The sequence below is a fragment of the Pelobates fuscus genome, chromosome 5 (genome assembly GCF_036172605.1).
Source record: "Pelobates fuscus isolate aPelFus1 chromosome 5, aPelFus1.pri, whole genome shotgun sequence".
Classification (NCBI taxonomy): Eukaryota; Metazoa; Chordata; class Amphibia; order Anura; family Pelobatidae; genus Pelobates; species Pelobates fuscus.
Window position 1 is genome coordinate 107684782 of NC_086321.1, and position 18890 is coordinate 107703671.

The window sequence follows — 18890 nt, forward strand, 5'->3', positions numbered from 1 at the left end:
TTTAATTAATTCAGATCTAGGATGTTATTTTTGTGTTCTCTTTTTTTGAGCAGTGTATTTTATTCAAATCTGAAAGCAGTTGCGTTAGTCTGATTCTAGCCAATAACTTGTTATATATCTAAAATGCACTAAGGTTAGATCAAAATAAATTATGTACAAACTTAGTTTAAAACCAAGAAAATAAAGTATATACACTAAAGGAAAAAAACGTATAACTGTAAGTGATCCCAGGTGTACTTCACAGCCACCTAAGAGAATATACACAAATACAAAGAAAGTGGAAATCACCCAGAATACGTATAGATATATAATATAATCGAATGACCTGTATTTAGGTGGATTCTTCAGATATATAATAAACAAATGAGGTAATCACGCCTTTCACCCACTCAGGGGTACTTGATGAGTATGAGATGAGATGCAAGTTCTTCCAACCAGATGTATGAAATAAAGAGATCAAATATAGTGAAGTATGTAAAAAATGAATATAACAAATTTATTGGTTACACTTACACTTAAGAAGTATAAAAACAGCGTATCTCCAAATTTGTATGCCCTCCTGGATGGATGTTTTCTTGCAAAGTCACCACAGTGGGGATAAGGAGCTGCAATGTGTTACAGCAAAGGATAAAACAAATACATATAAATAAAAAAATGTCCACAAGGGGTTAATCCAACGCGTTTCGTCCGGTCAAATATTTGGACTTCTTCAGCCCTGAAGAAGTCCAAATATTTGACCGGACGAAACGCGTTGGATTAACCCCTTGTGGACATTTTTTTTTATTTTTTTATTTATATGTATTTGTTTTATCCTTTGCTGTAACACATTGCGGCTCCTTATCCCCACTGTGGTGACTTTGCAAGAAAACATCCATCCAGGAGGGCATACAAATTTGGAGATACGCTGTTTTTATACTTCTTAAGTGTAAGTGTGACCAATAAATTTGTTATATTCATTTTTTACATACTTCACTATATTTGATCTCTTTATTTCATACATCTGGTTGGAAGAACTTGCATCTCATCTCATACTCATCAAGTACCCCTGAGTGGGTGAAAGGCGTGATTACCTCATTTGTTTATTATATATCTGAAGAATCCACCTAAATACAGGTCATTCTATTATATTATATATCTATACGTATTCTGGGTGATTTCCACTTTATTTGTATTTGTGTACAAACTTAGTTTAAGCTCTATATGATACTCTCAGATTTTAATTCTTTCAAAATCACATTTCTAAAATTGAAAAATATGCAAGCATTACTTGCACATAAATGGGTATCACTTGCAATAGCAGATTTAAAACGTCCAATAAAAAAAAAAACATATAGGGTTAAGTACTGAGTACTGTCAGAAATATAAAATTAAGTTCAAATTTAAGGCCAAAATATCACAACTGGAAATGTTCTGCAAGTCTGCCATGCTCCAAGTTAAGCTAATTTAACCTTAAAGGGACTTACATGACTTAACAATTAATTGTTTAAACCAGCAACCAAACATATTTAAACAAATGTACAAATCAAATTGTCCCTTTAAATCTGAAATTCCCTTTTAGTATCCATCAATTCTCACTTTTGTAAATAACACTAATATTGCAATAAATACAGTTTCTAACCATGTGGGTTTAACCATTACTACTTCCTTATGTAAGACAATATATGCATAGAATATTCCATTTATTACATATTTAATTTATCACATAGGCACATAATAGAGTTAGTTTGTGATTCTAATGCTTACTTACCTCCCAATTTATTCTGTCAAGTACAAATAACTTAAATTACAGTATTTTAATTCCAAAATGTAAAAAAACACATCATTTTTAATCATTATATTTTATATCTAATATTTGATTTAATGGATTTAATTTTAGTGGCTTAAGGCAAGTTCTTCATTTATTGGTCACTGACGAATCCCATATACTTCCCCTATTTATTGTATTTCTAGGGTGATGGAAAGCGAAGAGCTGTAAAGAGGACAAGCCAAGGCACTCAAACAGATGAAAACTGAATGTAGTCAGCAGGGAAAGGAACAATTATCTCCTACTGTAAATGACACTACTTACTTAATACTACAACTTAACACACACATGAATTACACAAAAACACTGCGTATGGCACTTTACAAATGTGGAAATTACTTTCTTCACTTATTTCTTCACCTGGAAAAAGAAACAGTTTTTCATTACTGATTATCGTCCATATGAATTAAAAAAAAGAAAATCTACAGTGATAGTATATGGCAAAATTACAGTTAAGGTGGTAAAAAATGTACAACTTTAAGAAACAAGGTAAACCATGTACAGGAATTTCCCACTAGTTTTTTTACTGCTTCGGAGAATAGAGTAACATTGCCGAAAGAACTATGAAATTGTAGAAAATACGTACAGAGAAGTCAGCATTGACACAGCATACAGCAGAAGTACTTAAAAGGACACTATAGGCAACAAAACAACTTCAGTGTAATTAAGCAGTTTTGGTGTTCAGATCAAGCACCTGCAGTCTCTCTGCCATTTAGAAGTTAGATTACTTTGTTTATAGAGCCCTGGTCACACCTCCCTGCATGTGACTTGCATGGCCGTCCTAAACATTTCCTGAAAAATAACTAATATATAGACATGTTAGGTACCTGTATTGCTCAGTCTGTTTAATATAGAATTTCCTATCTACTGCTTTATTAATAGCCTCCTAGAACCTGCAGGAGACTCTTGTGTGTGATTAAACATCAAATTACAAAGCGGGAGATAAAAACGTTTAAAGCAAGTTGCAGGGACACTGTAGTCACCTGAACAACTACAACTGAATGTAGTTGTTTTAGTGAGCATAGTCAGTCCATGCAGGCTTTTTGCAGTAAACACTGTCTTTTCATAGAAAAGGCAGTATTTACAATACAGCCTAGAGACACCTTCAGTGGCCACTCCTAAGATGGCTACTAGAGGTGCTTCCTGGGGCAGTGCTGCACACTGTGCAGCACTGAGAGTCAGTGTCTCCCCCCTTTGCATGGAGAGACTGAACTTTCCTCATAGAGATGCATCCTCCTTAGCTGAGTTATTAGAATTGACAATCTCAGCCAAGCCAATACTTTCCTATGGGAGAGCATTGTGATTGGCTGAGATCATTAATTCTGATAATGTCAGCCAAGGAGGCAGATAAGGGTCAGAACCAGCACCAACAGACTGGAATAAAGGTACGATTTTACTATATTTAGGAGGCCAGGTGGCTAGATTGTGTTTTTAACACTATTGGATCTGAAATAGTGAATTGTTGGGAATTCAGGTATCAAATGTTGGGCTACAATATCCAAATTGGAAACATTTTTCAAGTTACCTAAGTTTCCAGTGCATCTATTTTGTTCTAATAACTTTGAATTTGAATTTGCGGCAATACACCCATTAGTGAATAGCACATCTAATATTACATTACTGCTTTTTGGAATTGTAACATTTTATAGTTCTGATACAGAGACCAGAACAAAGCATGTGTGTAGACATAGCCCAATACCAGCACACTGAATATCACAATTAATACACAATTCCTGCTCTCTACTGTGGGAATCGTCTTCATATCGCAGATACATTTTTCTGCTGTACATTTTTTCAAAAACAACATCTGCAGACAGTCTGGGGGCCTTTGGAATGATTCAGAAAACACGTAAACGTGACAGTTTAACTCTCTTGGAGTACTTTCAATGCATGTTCCATCACTCTTAATGAAAAATAAAGAAAGATATTAATGGACATCTGTATGTTCAATTTTACTTCTTGCTTTACCAAATTTCTTTATCAGCCAAAAAAAAAAAAAAAAGGCACTGCTTTAGAAGTTTCAGTAAATGCAAATACAAAGCTTGGCGTTTCTAAAGAAGTGAAGACATTTCATTTTAATGGAGTCGTGCTAATACGTTTTCAAAATGATCTTTTGAATGAGCTTGCGTTGGTCAGTGTTCTCAAAGTTTGAGATCATGAGAAATAAAACATGGTTTTAAGCAGATGTAATGTTCACTAAAACTAGGCCAAGAGCATATTGCAGATGTCTTTTGCATATTCAGCACATTAGCAGACTTGTCTTACATCTGTCAGCTGCTATATTTCCGAGTTCAAAATACGATCCAGGTTCAAAATGAATTTACTTGATGTAGGATTAAACGTGCAATTCAAGTTTTCTCAAACAGCAAAAGAAAGCATTATGTAAAACTATTACAAGAACTACATAATAGAGCACACTGTCAGGGTTATTCAATAAAGGTTCAATAGACGGAAATCCAGAGTGAATGTTGACTGAATTATACATTTCAGCTCAAAATAGTCAAAAGTGCGAGTAAAAGGAAAATATTTCCAGTAGGTGTTGCTGTAGGCCCTATTTTTATTATTGAATAGTGTGATAGGATATCATAGGGGGGATATAAAGGTAAAATATGGAAAGGATTTTAAGCTGCTGTACCTTTATGGATTTATTTAACTGTTCTCATATAGTGCTCATATCCAGAGGAACATTCCAAGCACCTTAACTGCTAACTGCTGTTTGCAAACTGTTTGACAACATACCTGTGGACGCCGGTCACAGCCTCTTCTGGAGACAGAAGATCCTCTACTGAGCTATGCATGAGCTAAGTGGATGAGAGTTCTCATCTAAGCTCTTTTAGTGCACCACCCTAGCTCAGTGCCGCAGCTCAGTTACCCTGGGAAGCTGCCAGGGCACTTGTGGCACCATAACCACTACAGCAGGCTGTAGGGATATGGTGCTTGGGGGATTATTTTATATATTTATTTATTTATTTATTATTGCAATTTATATAGCGCCAACAGATTCCGTAGCGCTTTACAATATTATGAGAGGGTATTTAACTATAAATAGGACAATTACAAATAAACTTACAGGAACAGTAGGTTGAACAGGACTCTGCGCGATCGAGCTTACATTCTATAGGAGGTGGGGTGTAAAACACATTAGGACAGGGGGTCATGCACTGAACAAATGTCATTTTAAATTGTATCTCTCTAGCTTCTCCTGTGATGTAAGTAGAGACTACACTGACATCTACTGGCAACATTTCCCCTATCACACTACTAACCAGTACCTTAGAGTTATGTAGGTTTTGAATAGCGATCTATAGGATTTCGTTGTCAGAGTTCCCAGGATCCTGTATTCTTGTCTTCTACACTACTTTCTTTTCATTATTTGTTTCGTTTTTCTACCATATTTCACATTGTGTTTTTTTGTAATAACGAGTGTAATTAAGTGAAATTTTAAAGCGGCATTGTCGCCATCTTGGGACTTTGCATAGTTTGCAAAGACCCCCTTTGGTGACCTCACTGCTGGTGGTCCGCTGGCTAGACGGGCATGGAAAGGTGAGATTTATTTACCTGATTTCCCTCCTCACGGGTGCATCCATTTTTTTCCGTCCGGTCCTCTCCAGCTTCTGGCGCGACAGCATGCATGCACGAGAGTACAGCATTGAGATTTATGCAGGATCCCGCAAGACGGTGGTAGCTCAGCCCTGTGTCAAGAAGTGTAAGGCGTAGGAAAAATAATGAGACCGAGTAGTCCCTAGATGGAAAAGCATCAGCAACACTTTGATACATTTCTTAATTACAATTTTCAGTTTATCCAGTTTACAATTTGGTGGAGATCTCACATTGCTTTCTTTTAACAGATTTACAATTATGCATTTTTGAGCAGAGACCGTCTGGAAAAACAAGTAGTTATAAAGAAAGAGATGATTATTTCCAATTTTTAAATGATTATGATACAGAATGCAAATGTCAAATTAAAGTATTCCTAGACAACTATATAGGTAAATAAAAATGTTGTACAATAAAAATGTGGTTTTATTATTATTTTTATCTTATTGCAGGCTTAATTCAGTGGATGAAACAATAAGGATTATCTTTGGTGAGAATAATACAGAAGAACAAGAAATGCAAGAATTCTTTCTTTAGCTGTGTTTCTTCGTCAACATTGAAAAGTCACCAGCAATATCATGGTTATATGATGCCTTACAATTCTAATACCAGTATTTTTGGTGAAGAGATAAGCTGTTTTTGGTCTGTTTTTTTTTTTTCCAAACAGACCTCTACTAAAACTTTCATATAGAGAACAAAACATTTTTTATATACTCTTGTTATTGCATGATCACCATAAATCTGTGATTTCCGACGCCATCTCTGGTCTTGAAATGTAGGTTTTGAATGAAAGTATGTGATATTTATTTTTTACATCGAACCTTGTCACATTGCCCATGGCATCATGAAAATAAATGTCCATCACTATACCTTATTTGCGTCTTTTAATACATTAGAAAGAACGTACAGTGACTGGTAAAATGTAATTATTTTTTTACTAAGCAATATTTAAAAACATGGGAGTATTTATTTATTTGTGATGGAAGCAATAATTAAAATGGAAAGGCTCAGAGCATGAAGCAGTATACAAAAGTCAAAAGTTGGCTATACAAGGATGTTTGTGAACATGTCCATGAAACTCCATCCTTTAAATAGCCAAGTTTTATAGGGGATGTAGTTCACAATATTTGGGTTGCGAAGATTAATGCGGTTCATGAACATCTGAAGTGGCAAAATTAGGCATCACTGGACTTAATCTAAGGTTCTGAACACAGTCTATTTACAGTTATTGTATTGGTTAATGACTAGGCGAGATAGATACGTCAGTCAGGGTGACATTTCTACAGATTAACAGATCTATGCTTACATAAAATTATTATTGAAATGTGCACTGTTTCTACTATGCTTCATGTCTGAAATCAGTAGCTTGGATCTAAATTAAAAAAACAAACAAACAAAAAAAAAAAAAACGTTTTCATAGTATATAATACTTATACCATATTCCTGGAGATTTGTAGTTTTGCCAGAAGGCTGATTGATGGGCCTTCCAATATAAATGTCCAACTTTTTCCATCTATTCTCCAATCCTATCTAACCATGCCCACCCACCACCCAACACCATTTATCTTCTCTCCATCTTTTCGATCCACTCTTCAGTCCATTCTTTTCACTCTTCTCAACATCATCCATACTCACCCTTTTCCTCTAAAATTCCACCAGTTCTATCAATTGCCTAAACCTGTCCTTACATTCTCCAAACATTACCTTCTATACTCTACCCCTGTTGCTATGAAAAAAAGCGAGTGGACTGGATTTCTCTAATACTTTTTATCTACTTCTGAATACTCTTCATCCAACCCTATTTATGAACTCTCCTTTCGCAATCCAACAATTTCTTTCATCCTTTATATCTGCTTGTAGTTAATTAAATGCACTATCTTTTTTATTTCCTAGCCTGCAAATTGTGGATAATTAGTAAGGGAAATGCACGTTACAGGCTAAACTATCTGAGCTAGAAGAATATCTTAACCTGAGCATTTTTCCAGTTATGCTATTTTTGGCTAAATATATTTCTAATTGTATTGGATATACCCAAAACTTTACAGTAAAATTAACTAAATCTGTTCCCCAAGAATTATATTTAGCATTATAATGTATCATATGCATTTGGCATAAGGTTCTAGGGAATTTATCATAAAGATTACATGGTTCTAGAATTAGCCTAATAGTTAACAGAAATAATGAGGATGCATGAACCACATTACAGTAAATACCTTAGAAAAAACAGACATTTTTTTTTTTTTTTTAAAAGGACAGAATTATGTTTCAAATAGAATGTATTAAGAACATTAATTTGGCAAGTGTCTAAATTTCTAAATTAAACCATACCAACATAATTGCCCTGAATAAAAAATAAAAATCAACAATTTTTTAAATACACTCTCTTCACTATAACAAAAATATGCTATTTACGGAGCTAAGGACCTAATTTATTAAGCTGCTAGAATGTGACTAAAGGCTAAGACATGTTTTGTGTTAGATTGAAAAGTAACATGAGTTAGCAGGACTTGGGTATAATTCTCTTACGTTTAACCAGATGACAAGTACTACTGATCCAACCTAATACGATAGCTCTTTAATGGTGGCACTATGCGAAAAAATATATATATTAGCCTGCATTAGAAACAGAGGTCAGAATTTAAACAAAGTTAGAATAATGTGCATTTTCTATTAAACCAACACAAAAAACATGTTAGACCACGGACCACATCAAGGTAGCCACCAGAATGTAAGACAATCTCCCGGTAGAAAATGGAGCTGCGATGCAAACTACTGTTAAGTCATGAACATATATTGGTTGGATCAATGTAAACATAAATTACATGTACGAGAGGGGCATTGCCTAATTATCCCTGATTAACATGTGATATATAATTAATAAATAGTTTTGTTCCATTTGCCCACTTTTTTCTGACCTTACCTCCCGACATGCAGTATTTTAGGTTTTCCCAAAAAATATTGCTGTACATGATGTTATTACTTGTTTTTTGAAAGTTGTGCTTCAGATGTTTCTAAAGCAGAATGCTGACAATTGAGGTTCAAATCCAAATTCAAATTGCTATGCTTCAAAAGCATCATAATTGGCTTAGACCTTTCCTGGTTTAATGAATCATCACTGCAGGTGCTATGAAGCCTGGAGATTTGCAGCAAATGCCTAAACTTCAAATGTGTAACTTTGTTTAGTTATGTTTACTTTATTGTTTTGCATATAGAGTTGATTGCACTATGGCTCATTTCACCCTGGGTTGTCCTTTTAAAATAATCCAAATAACATGGCTGAAGGTTATTATTTGGACTAATAGTCAGGTTTTTTTTTTCAGTTAATAGTCATGGCACCTCTAAACTTAGGACTTAAGTGATTTCCTGTCTTTTTAACTAATCATAAATACCAAATAAATAATGACTGCAGATAAAAACCATACACAGTTGCTGGAACTATTTTAAATTGTGATCTTCCTTAAATATACTCCAAAATATGAAGTTCATAAATACTACGAACAACACACTACAATATAATAAATTTTTTATCTAACAAAAATATAATAAATTATTTTTCAAATGATTCAAGTATATGGTCTGTTTTACTTTGTAGTTCACGGCAAAATTTACAATTATATACTAAGGAATGTCATGCGATTTTTTTTGTTATTTAAATCATTGTTCTGACTTCCTTTTCCCACAGTCAGATTTTATGGAACATTTTATGGTACATTAATCAAATAGCCTTAACAACCATATCATTTGAAAAAGAAAATGTCCTTGTTTTTTTTTTTTTGGATAAGGTCTAACTGATTAAATTCACCCAGTAACAAAACAGCATTGTTTTATCATAGAATATCGTGCACTAAAGATAGTCTTTTAAAAGTAGAGCATATCTTGTTGCTCAATTACTTTAACTGTGAAAAAATGTAAGTTCGGGCTACAAGGAAAATATTTACTTGTCTAATAAATTAATGAGTAAAGGTTATGATGGACTCATGTATCAAATTAAGCTGATCTTTGTTTTCTGTGCTTGTGGTAATCAAACTCTCTTTAGTGGACCGTTTGGTGGTCGTCGAATATATTAATAGTGTAAACAGGGTAAGTGTGAGCTTCTAAGACGACGCTGTGTGCTTGTGTGAGTGAGGAAAAATACAAAAATGAGGAAAAAGATGAGTGCTTGGTTCTTATTTATAATTTGTGTTTAAAGAGATTCTCCCATGGATTTAAATCAGCACCCCATTGCATATACAAAAGCCCCTGTTTAATTACTAGTAAATGTATACATTTGCTTAAATAATAAAAATACAATTTGTAATATACATTCCCTAGCTGGCCACAGCATTCATTGCAGACAAGTTAAGCAGATGCCTGGACCTCACCAGGACACCATCGTTGATCTCATGTCCCATGCTATACTTTCAGCCCACACTAGAAAGAATGCATGTTGAGGAGGCCAGTGCCGCTGCCCATTTCCCCCATATTCTAAAACCGGGCATATTTGCCCGTTTTTCCATCTTGAAAGGAAATTTTAACTCTTCCTAGGTAGGGCAATTCCCCATCCAGTCCTCAAGGTATGCCAACTTAGTCCAAGTGTTGTCAGTATCCTGCCTAGAACAGAACGGGAAATACACAAATCCTGGACAGTTAGTGTGCTTCATGGACTGGGTGAGGAACCATTTGTGTAGAGAATGGATGTAGCCATTGTCCTGCCAAATTACGCAGAACCTTGAACATTCTGTGAAAGAATGGTCATTTTCTAAAGGAAGCAACAAAAGCACTGTATCTTAATGGAGTGATTTTGAAGCATAGATGTTGGCCCTGCAGCCTTGCAAATAAATAGTGTTATTTCTGAGAAACGCCACTATTTACATTCTGAAATTCCCATGTGGCGTCCATTCAGACAGCCAATACGGACTTTAAACTAAAATAGCTGAAGTAACTGAATCTATTTTTCATCTGAGAGAGGAGGATCAGAGATCTGTCCCAGAACTTGATCACAGGAAAGTTTCATGGTGTTTTAAAAAGTTTTCGTTTGAAAAAAAAAATGGAAGTCCAATATTCTAATAAATTGAAAGAACACATCTAACTATTTTTTTATTTGTATAGAATGTTGCCATTAATAGTGAAGGTAGTGTCAGAGTTTTAGCAAAGCATCTTTGGAACATTTGTTTGTGAAACATTTGTGTGATATGCTTGTGTGAGAAGAACTTTATATTTATAAAGTTGCATGAAATGAAAGTAGAAGATATTTTATACTAAAGTACTGTTTTGGTTAATATCTTCACAAAACATTTTTGTAGTCGAGGATGAACTTTTTTTTATTAATTCTGAGCCTTTTACACTTTACTAAAATCATGTTTTAGAATTGTTCAACAGTAGATGTTTCCATTAAATAATGCCTGTTTCACAATAGCTAGATGATCACTCAGTCTTGTTGTGAGAAATATTTTAAGAAAGATGAGCACCTTTTGTATACATGACTATACGTTTTGGCATTGTTATTGTGGAATTAAATGTTTTTAACTGACTGTGTCTTTTGGATGCAAATATGAATAAAATTACATTGTAAACACAAATTATTTTTTCTCATTTGTACTATAGGGACTGCAACGCAAATAGAGTAGTAGATACACATATACATACATACACATATATACACATACATAGTCTGAGTGTATTTTAATATTAATATATGTATAATTATATATATATATTAATATATATATATATATGTATCAAAGTACACGTAGAATGATATTGATTAAATATATATAGAATTATAAGTATATATTTGTATATAATATAAAATAAATAAATATGTAAATACGATAAAAAAAATAATAATAAAAAATAAATAAATAATATATATATATATTTATGTGTAATTTCGTTCTAACTGTATTTTGATATTAATATATATACATTGATATCAAAATACACGTAGAACAAAATAATATATATATATCTATATACATATATATCACTATATATATATATATATACTTATATATAAATACAAATAATTTAAAATAGTATATATATATATATATATATACACAAATATATATATATATATATATATATATATATACACACACACACACATATATATATATATATATATACATATATATATATATATATATATATATATATATACACACCTATATATAATAATTCTACGAATATATTTATGTAAAATGCCGAAAGTCCAGGGAATTTAATTTGCTAGCTATATTTACCCTGTAACTTTCCAAGACACCATAAAACCTGTACATGGGGGGTACTGTTTTACTCGGAAGACTCCGCTGAACACAAATATTAGTGTTTCAAAACAGTAAAATGTATCACAACGATAATATCGTCACTGAAAGTGACATTATTTTGCATACTTTCACACACAAATGGCACTTACACTGACAATATAATTTTAGTGATACGTTTTACTGTTTTGAAACACTAATATTTGTGTTCAGCGAAGTCTCCCGAGTATAACAGTACCCCTCATGTACAGGTTTTATGGTGCTTTCAAAAGTTACAGAGTCAAGTATAAGGCTTGCATTTCAGTTCTTTTACATTGAAATGAATTCGCCAGATTGGTTACGTTGCCTTTGAGACCGTATGGTAGCACAGGAATGAAAATTACCCCCATGATGCCATAGTAGACAACCCAAGGTATTGCAAATTGGGTATGTTCAGTCTTTTTAGTAACCACTTAGTCGCAAACACTGGCCAAAATTGGCATTCAAATAGTTTTTTTGCATTTTTAAAACACAAACAAATATTAACACTAAATTTGGCCAGTGTTTGTTACCAAGTAGCTACTAAAAACGACTAGACATACCCCATTTGCAATACCTTGAGTTGTCTACTATTAGAAATGGTATGCCATCATGGGGGTAATTTTCCTTTCTGGGCTACCATACGGTCTCAAATGCAATCTGGCGAATTTCAATGTGAAAAAACTGAAAAATGTAACATGCTATATTTGACCCTGTAACTTCCCAAAACACCATAAAACCTATACATAGGGGGTTCTGTTTTACATGTGAGACATCGCTGAATACAGATATGTGTATTTTATTGCAGTATTATGACATTCACAGTTAAAATGTCACGTAGAACAAAAAAAAAATTCTTATTTTCAACCATTTTTTTTATATATTATTCATATTAAATTATGTTTCATACCTAAATATTTGATGTTAAATGAAACATGTTTCCCCTGAATAAAATTGTATATATAAAGTGTGGGTGCACATAATATGAAAGAGGTGAATTATGCCTGAACAGACATATAGTGCAAATTCAAGGTTTTGTTTACGGTTTGTTTTGATCACAACGTGTACGTTTGGCTCAGTCCTTAAGGGGTTAAAACATAACTTTTAATTAAATTATTTAAAATATCAAATGATAATTTTAACCCCTTAAGGACCAAACTTCTGGAATAAAATGGAATTATGACGTGTCAGACATGTCATGTGTCCTTAAGGGGTTAAACACCTAATATAAGCTAAAATATAAACACAATATAGAAAGTTCCAAAATGTAAGCTAAAGTAATCATATATTCTTGGATACAATTCTATTCATTTATACTAATTTTAAATAGTGAAATTTCTAATTACAATGTATCCATATCCAAAACGCAATATACTGACATGACCCACGGAGGAGTGTGTGCAATAATCCTCAAGGCACACTCCTGGAAGTAATTACAGAAAAGGGTAAAACAAGGGAGGTATATAGAAGAAAGAAGGGGAAAAAAAGTAACCCTGAGGCTAAACACCAATTACAGCAAGCAGGAAGTGATCTCAGGACGGGCTACACTGACGTGCCTTTGAGGGCACCTCTTATAAAATGTCTACCTCCCACCAGCTGTGTATACGTAAAGCAAAATCATCATTAGAGCTATATATAAAATATAGAAAAGTGTTCTTGTAGTATGTGCATGTAAATACGAGACTGTATGGAGTATGAAAAGGTATAAAGTGGCCAATATTCATTGATAAAGAGTTTTGTGGCCAATATTCATTGATAAAGAGTTTACTGTATTAAGGAGGTTTGTATTTTAATGATTGGGTAAACATATGTATACAACGATAATGAGAGACATCAATATCGTTATATTAATAGTTAGATCGTATTAAGAACAAGCTCAATGGCTTATTACATTGTGTCGGCTATTACGTGTATCCAAATGGAACAACTTTCCTCTTATGGCAAAATAAAACATCCAAAGCTACCTTTACTCTTAGATGTTAGTGTGTGAATTCTATTGGGGTAAGTGATTGGACATGAAAATGACTGTATGTATATATTTATTAAGAAACTTAATGTCCAAATTGTAAGTTCCATAGAGTAAAATAAAAAAAATGAATAATAGAGAAAAACTAAATAGATAAATAAAATATGATACTGATATCTAATTTCATCTTCAAAGTAGAAAGCAACCACCAAACGGTAGAGTTGTAATCTTAATTAAATTACCTAAAATGCCAACAAGTAATGGGACATATACATTAACTGATTATGTGTGAATGGTCCCAAGAGTCTCTCTTAAAGGCAATCTATTGATGCTTAGAAAGCATGTCACATATCGATAAATGGGGTGAAGTTAAACTCCTCATTGAGCCCTTTAGGAGATAGTGTTTGGAATAAATAGATCCAACGTGATCCTCCTTTAACAGGTGTAAATGCATATTGCCTTTGCGATTGTTACTATGTAATTTTTTACAGTATTTTTTATGTCCTTTATCCCTATTCCTTTCTTTTTGTTTGAATTGCTTACAAGTTCCTACATAATGCTGCTCCAGCCTACCTATTCTCCCTAATACACAAGTATGTCCCGTCGAGGCCCCTGCGTTCTGCCGAAGACCTACGGAATTTGCTGGCGCTATATAAATAATAAAATAATTAATGCATTCCAATTTTTTTATATGAATGGAAAGGCAATTGACTAGGTGGAGGATCGAAAAAATAAACTAGAAAGTAGGCAGATAAAAGATAATATGAGCTTTAAGGTAACACACAAGACGAAAGGAGTCAAAGTGTATCACAAGATGTTTAAGGAGTCTTGTACCCAAAGAGTTAATGATCAATAATATTAGACTAGAGGAGTGAAAGCACTGGGATTAAAGAAAATGGGTAGCACATGCGTGAGAAGCAAAGTAACAATAAAGGGGGTAGCTGAGCCAGTGGCGTACACATGACCCATGGGGCCCCGGTGCGAAAATTAATCCGTGCCCCCCCCCCCCCCTCGCGCTTACTCTGCGCGGGCCGGGGCAGCAACACATGGCGGCGGGCACCTGGTTGCAGGGGTTGCAGGGCTGCGACCGCGGTATGTACGCCAGTGCATGCAGATGCACACACACTTAAAGGACCACTACAGACACCCAGATCACATCAGCTCAATGAAGTGGTCTGGGTGTCAGGTCCCTCTAGTTTTAACCCTGCAGCTGAAAGCATAGCAGTTTCAGATAAACTGTTATGTTTCACTGAGGGTTAATCCAGCCTCTAGTGGCTGTCTCACTGACAGCCGCTAGAGGCGCTTCCGCCATTTTAAGACACTGAATGTCCATAGGAAAGCATTGAGTAATGCTTTCCTATGGGCGGTTTGAATGCGTGTGCGGCTCTTGCCGTGCATGCGCATTCGGAGCTGAGAGGCGGAGGGATCCCCAGCGCCATGGGAGTCCGGCGCTGGAGAAAGGTAAGTGCTGAAGACACACACACACTCTCACGAACAAATGCATACACACTAGCTAACAGACACACACATTTATTGACAGAGACACACTCAGCGGCAGACATACACACTCACTTACAAAACATACACTCTCACTGACAAACACACACTCACTAACAGACATCAAACAGACTCACTAACACACACACACACTCAGTAACAGACACACACAGTAACACACTCACTGACACTCACTAGCAGACACACACACTCTAACACAAACACCAACACTCACACTAACACACACACACTAACACACACACTCACACTCACTCACACACACTCACACACACTCACTCACACTCACAAACACACACTAACACACACACACACTAACACACTAACACACACACACACTCACTCACACACACTAACACTCACACACACACTAACACTCACACACTCACTCACACACACTTACACTCACACACACACATTTACACTCACACACACTTTTTTTTTTTATTTAATCCCCCCAGCCTCCCTACCTTTTGGAGTGCTGAGGGGATTCCCTGGGGTCCAGTGGTGCTGCTGGGCGGTCAGGCTGGTGCGCGAGGGAGCACTCTCCCCTGAGTGCTTCCTCTTCAACTCCCTCGCGCGCCGCGTAGGGTTGCCGGCGCCGGAAGATGACGTCATCTTCCGGCTCCGGTATCAGTGCGGTGCGCGAGGGAGCTGAAGAGGAAGCACTCAGGAGAGAGTGCTCCCTCGCGTACCGGCCAGCCTGACTGCCCGCCGGGTGTAAGCAGGGCCAGCCTTGGGGGGCCCTGAGGTGGCCGGCTCCTGGGGCCCCCAGGAGAAGAGGCTGGCCCAGTGGGTACATACAGGGTCGCAGGGGGCGGCCGGGCCCCCTGGTGGGCCGGGCCCGGTCCCTGCGACCCTGGTATGTACGCCACTGAGCTGAGCAGTATTTTCCCTTTGTGTGTTTTATGAATTATACATGTGGTAAATACACAATACTTCGATGTGAAATAATCACCAGAAAATCTGATGCTCAAAAAGAAACTGCAAATCTCATATTGAAAATAAGGCAATAAAGACACCATCAAAAGCCTTATTATCACTGATCATGGAATAAGGCTCACGAGAATGTATCCAGTATTCTGGTTATTGTTTTACTGGTTTAGTTTATATTGGATATAATACCATTGCAACTTCTTTTTTTTCACTGTCTTCACATATTAACTACACTTTAATAGACCTTTAAATCTGGATGGGGTGCTATGCTGCTATTCCTGTTTAACTTAGAGCTAAGGAAATAGCTCCCTAACATGTGAATGTAACATTTTCTCTTCCTTTATCGAGAAATCTATTGTTGCTGAAACAGACTTACACTATATACTTTTGTTTCACTTTTTGGTACTTGTTCGATCAACCAATGGCCCTGGGAAATACATTTATGGGTGCCTATAAGCTGCAGTGCTTTTAAATTATTTTTTGTGTGTTTTCTTCACATTATTGGGTTGCAAAATGTGGAATTGCAATTGGAGGATCTCCCCTTTAGATTATGCAAGATTTTTATTTTTAATTATTTTCCACGCAAATTAATTGTGTTTTGCTGTATTTTAAAGATTTTATCCGAGTGTGTCAGGTTCCATCAATATTTTGTGTAAAAAATAATCTTATGTTAGGATGTCAGATTTTGAATTGCTGATTGAAATTAAACTCCAACTGAGATTTCACGGTGCTTGATCTGAAGTGCAAACAATTCCAAAATATATCACATTTTAGTAGAAAGTTAAGTTCATTTTATAGTGATAGGCATTTACTTTTCAATACACTTGAAGGAAAAAATACTTAACCTCCTAGACTTTTACTAAAATTTTTGTGAAAAGAGGGGCTCTTTTACGTACACCCTCACGGCTCTGAAATTTTGACCCACATATTAGATTTACAACATTTACAGATTGTTAAATGCAGAACAAATGTTCAACTACAATTTAGATATGATTGAAAATTCTTGCTTGGTCAAACAAGAAATACATTTTGATTAATTTGGGAAAATAACCCTATTATTATTAGAATAAAAGTTTAAAGTCCTGAGCGTGATCTTTAAACGTTAAAATTCCCAACAATTTCTACACATGCATATAAATTGCCCTATAGAGAAATGTTGCATTCTTCATAAAAAGAAGAAAAGGCATGCGAGGGAAGACAACTTTCAGCATGCAAGACAGTGTGTCCCATAGTTTCCTACCAATATTAGTTTTCTAAATATTTGTCATGAACTTCAAATTCCATGTACTGTCTTTCAGGTAGTTTGGATATGCATGTGATTAGCTTGTGAGTGGCCCGTAGGAAGTATGGATCTTTAGTTACAAAGTATACTCGAGGAGAAGGTGGGGATAGCTGCTTATATGTCTTTACTTGTAGTCATATGGAACAATGAGAATAAGACAACAGTGAAGTCTTATAGTGTAGTAAATTTACACTTACATTTCATGGATATGCAAATTAGCTCCAGTTTATGCCCCTGAGTAGTAGTACAATCTACACTTATTGATATAGAGGGTATATCCTAGTTCAAATGCAATGTCCAGTGAACAAAGAAGCAATATACTGCTGTATTTTCACAAAAAGATTGCTACATGGGTAAGTAGATAGCTACACTCACATTTTATTGAGTCTCAAAATGGCTGCTATCAGACAGCGTAGAGTAGTAGAATACCCAGTCTGTGATTTGGGGATGGTTTGAGTCTGACTCATTATTATTATTATTATTATTGGTATTTATATAGCGGCAACTTAATCCCACCATGATAACAATATTATAAAAGGGTGAAATTTAACAACAAAAAAACAGAACTATTTAGTGCATAACATGTGAAAAAGTGCTGATAAATGATAACTTATAGTGTTCAGATCAAAAAATGGCTTGCTCAATCCGTAGGGCTTGGGTTGTATATTTCCTACCATGCAAATGATATTCAGGAGGTAATAAAGGAGAGAAACTTTGTCCCCTTCTCGCAACTTGCGTAGGCTATCCAGTCCCAGCCATCACCTCTCTTTCTCCACCACTACCTTGCTCTCCACATGCTCAAACCACACCGAGTAAATGTGCATGTGTGTATATGTGCATGTGTGTCAGTAATGCACATGTGTCAGTGTGAGCATCTGAGCATTTGTGTGTATATGTGCATATGTGCATGTATGACAGTGTGCAAATATGTGCATGTGTATATATATATATATATATTTATGTGTAAATATGTGCATGAATGTCGGTGTGTATATATGTTCATGTGTGTCACTGTATCTACTCATATGTGTCAATCTGTATATGGCAGTCACAAAAAAACACCCCTGCATTCAAACGCCAAAATTAAACAGAAACAAACACCTGCATTCAAATGCCAACACTTTAAAGAAAAACACACCCATACATTCAAATAATAACACTATTAGAAACACATCCCCTCATTTAAACACCTGTACACAAAAACAGCCTTGTGTGTGAGAACACCAACACTGCACACAAGCACACCCCTGCATTCAATTTTTAACACTACAAAAAACATACCACTGGTATATTTATTAGTTATAGTATCAGCTGCATTGTATGCCCTTAAAAAATTCAGATGATTGAGGCAATTCAACATGTGTTTAAAGACACTAGACCTGGGGCTGTATACATAACCTTTGTTTGATACATTAATTTAGTGGAGGGTGGAGGAGGAAATAGAACTAGTTGGAAACAAGTCTACATTCACACACATACAACCCTGCAAGAATGGGCAAATGGTAAACCTGCAGCCATCGACTGAGT

The 18890-nt window shown here is 35.3% G+C and overlaps 1 protein-coding gene across 5 annotated transcripts in view; it reads left to right on the forward strand.

The window, feature by feature from the left end:
* The window catches only part of SNCAIP (synuclein alpha interacting protein), a 219318-nt gene extending 212586 nt beyond the window's left edge, over positions 1–6732 (forward strand). For 2 of the 5 annotated variants that reach the window (XM_063454126.1, XM_063454124.1), the window contains one exon: positions 5854–6732. In XM_063454126.1, the coding sequence (XP_063310196.1) occupies positions 5854–5938 (85 nt within the window). In that variant the 3' untranslated portion in view covers positions 5939–6732. Of the gene's footprint in view, positions 1–1950; positions 4102–5853 lie in introns of those variants that run through there. The other 3 variants (XM_063454128.1, XM_063454129.1, XM_063454127.1) reach the window with 3 other exon arrangements.
* The last annotated feature ends 12158 nt before the right edge of the window (positions 6733–18890 follow it).